This window comes from Vigna radiata, unplaced genomic scaffold, assembly GCF_000741045.1.
Source record: "Vigna radiata var. radiata cultivar VC1973A unplaced genomic scaffold, Vradiata_ver6 scaffold_338, whole genome shotgun sequence".
Taxonomy (NCBI): Eukaryota; Viridiplantae; Streptophyta; class Magnoliopsida; order Fabales; family Fabaceae; genus Vigna; species Vigna radiata.
This window is the reverse complement of record NW_014541820.1, coordinates 34,529-37,032: the sequence shown is the minus strand read 5'-3', so window position 1 is coordinate 37,032 and position 2,504 is coordinate 34,529. Positions and strand designations below refer to the sequence as shown.

Genomic DNA, 2,504 nt, shown 5'->3' with positions numbered 1-2,504 from the left:
TTATAGTCTAATTCACAATAGAACTTCATTTATGATATAATAAATATTTCAAATGTTATTTGTTGAAAACATGTTTAATGTAATTCTTATAAAATACATGAACAAAATAAACATATATTCAATTTCGAAAAAAATATAATATTTAAAAGTAGTTTCATGATAAGAAACATATTTGACTCAAATAAAAATTTCTTGTTCAATTTATTTCTCATCATATTTTTATTGTGACAAAGGGGGATTGTTTGTCTTTAGACAAACAAATTGAATACTTCACCTCAACTGTGGCCAACGATCTTCCAAGAAACATACATAGCAAAACAAAACTAAGGCATTACTTAGCCAATTCCTTATATCTCTTATCAATTGGATCTAATGATTACATGTTGAATTATTTCAAGTATCCAAATGGAACCAATAACAATCTAAATCCAGAAAAATATGCANATTACCTACTTGAACAACTGGTTTCACGTATCAAGGTAATATTTTAATAAACGTTTTGAATTACATGTTGTTTTCTCACGTAGTAATTGTTAAATTTTAATATGTCACCTTTCAATAAAGTATTTTACATATCATATGTATTTAATTCTTCCCAAATAATGTGAAAAATGTGTTTCCTTCATTCATTNTTTTTTCCTAGAAAATTTATGATCTTGGAGCTCGAAAGTTTGTGGTAAGTAGAATTGGTCAAATTGGTTGCACACCAGTATNTGTTGTAAGGACACCATATTCCCAAAAATGCAATGAAGATATAAATCAGAAGGTTAAACACTACTCAAACAAACTCCCTGGGAAGCTACAAGATTTGCAAACTCAACTCTCACATTCACACTTTATTAATTTGGATAATTACAATTTCACCCAGAAAATAAGAAATTCTCCTAAAAACTATGGTAAACAACGTCTCCCATTATTCTCTTGAAAAAAAGGAATTAAGAAGTTTGTGTGTATTTTGAATTCTAATATAATCATAACTGATGCTTATATTTATTACATTTTCAGGGTTTAGATATATTTTTGACTCTTGTGTCCAAGGAAGGAAACCTTGTGCAAACCGGAATGAATATTATTTTTTTGACTTTGCTCACCCTACTGAAGCTACAAATAAAATATATGCAAATGAGTGCTTTAGTGGAACCCAATTGTGCCTTCCTTACAATATTATGAAATTAATTCATGCAAATTAAAATCTTTGTACCACGTTCTTGTATAAATATATCATCAACAATGTTTTTTATTTGTTGTTCACTTTCTCCTTATGTATGATAAACAAGTTATACTATACTTAAGATGTTTTATGATTCTGAACAGTTTTTTCAATTAAAATTAAAAGTGTTGTGTACTATATAGTAGAGAGAGAAAAAGTAGAAAAATACAATAAATATTGCAGAAAAACATGTTTTTGGGGATCAAATATCAAGAATTTGAGTTTTAAGAGGGTGATGAATGCGTATATGGAAGGTTGATAAATTAACACCATAATATTCTATACTTATTTTTTGTAAAATTATACCAAGTATGGTAAGGAATATATTACTAGGAAATATTTTCTACGTTTTTCTGNTGCATTCATTTTCTGATTGCTTTCATTTGAGAAAGTTCAAAAAGTTTTTTACTTTGTTTTCAAGATTGCAAAAAGAACTTATTTTTGATATATCACCAATTCACTCCCCCTCTTGGTGTAAAAAGAAGCCTACCTGTTTTCCAACATAGGACGGTCAATTGCTTTAAGCTTCTGTTCACTAATGCATGACTAATTACTAGGGAGACTAGACATAGTAAACTAGTAATTGGGAGTAGGCTTTCTTCGCCGAGACATCGGGTTCAGAGTAAATTAGAAAGTTGCATGAACATTGATAATAAATAAGAATAGTAGATATAAGAGATTGGATTAGGATGAAACCGTAAACCCCAACAACACCATTCATCCATATCTTTATCTGTCAATTGATCAAGCTTTGGCATTTGCATGTTTATTTTAGATTTTGGATTTACAATCCCTAAATTCAATTTTTACTCAAGTCTTATGAAATCAATTCACATGAACGTCTAGGCCTAAGAGTCCCTTGGGAAACGATATTCGGACTTACCGTATTATTATTACTTGATACGATTCGGTACACTTGCCAGAATGTTAACATAAGGCTTGGGCCTTGAGTTGGGCGCTTAGGCTTCGAGACCCCGCTGCCCAAGCGGCTAGGAGGGGCGCCCGGGTTGTGGACGTTGATTTTCAACGCTTGAGCTTCCGTACAGGGCACCTAAGCTTCGTGTTGTCCCTCCTTCTAATGCTGTTTTAGACCCTTCTAAGCTCCACCTTCTTAGCTCTTCATCTTTGCTTCCAGTATTGCTTCAATATCTATCAAAACAAGGGGAATTAGTCATAAAATCATTGAAATCAACCTCAACTCTCTTATTCACACAACTTAATGCAAAAACATGAGTCCAAGCAAGTTTCTAAGTGAAAAAGGGTGCTTTTAGTATCAAAATCACATCACAGATAA

The 2,504-nt window shown here is 31.4% G+C and overlaps 1 protein-coding gene across 1 annotated transcript in view; it reads left to right on the top strand.

The window, feature by feature from the left end:
- The window catches only part of LOC106778396 (GDSL esterase/lipase At1g29670-like), a 4,853-nt gene extending 3,663 nt beyond the window's left edge, over positions 1 to 1,190 (top strand). The window contains exons 4-6 of the mRNA XM_014666356.1: positions 234 to 479; positions 644 to 896; positions 1,006 to 1,190. Of these exons, the coding sequence (XP_014521842.1) occupies positions 234 to 479; positions 644 to 896; positions 1,006 to 1,190 (684 nt within the window). The remainder of the gene's footprint in view (positions 1 to 233; positions 480 to 643; positions 897 to 1,005) is intronic.
- The last annotated feature ends 1,314 nt before the right edge of the window (positions 1,191 to 2,504 follow it).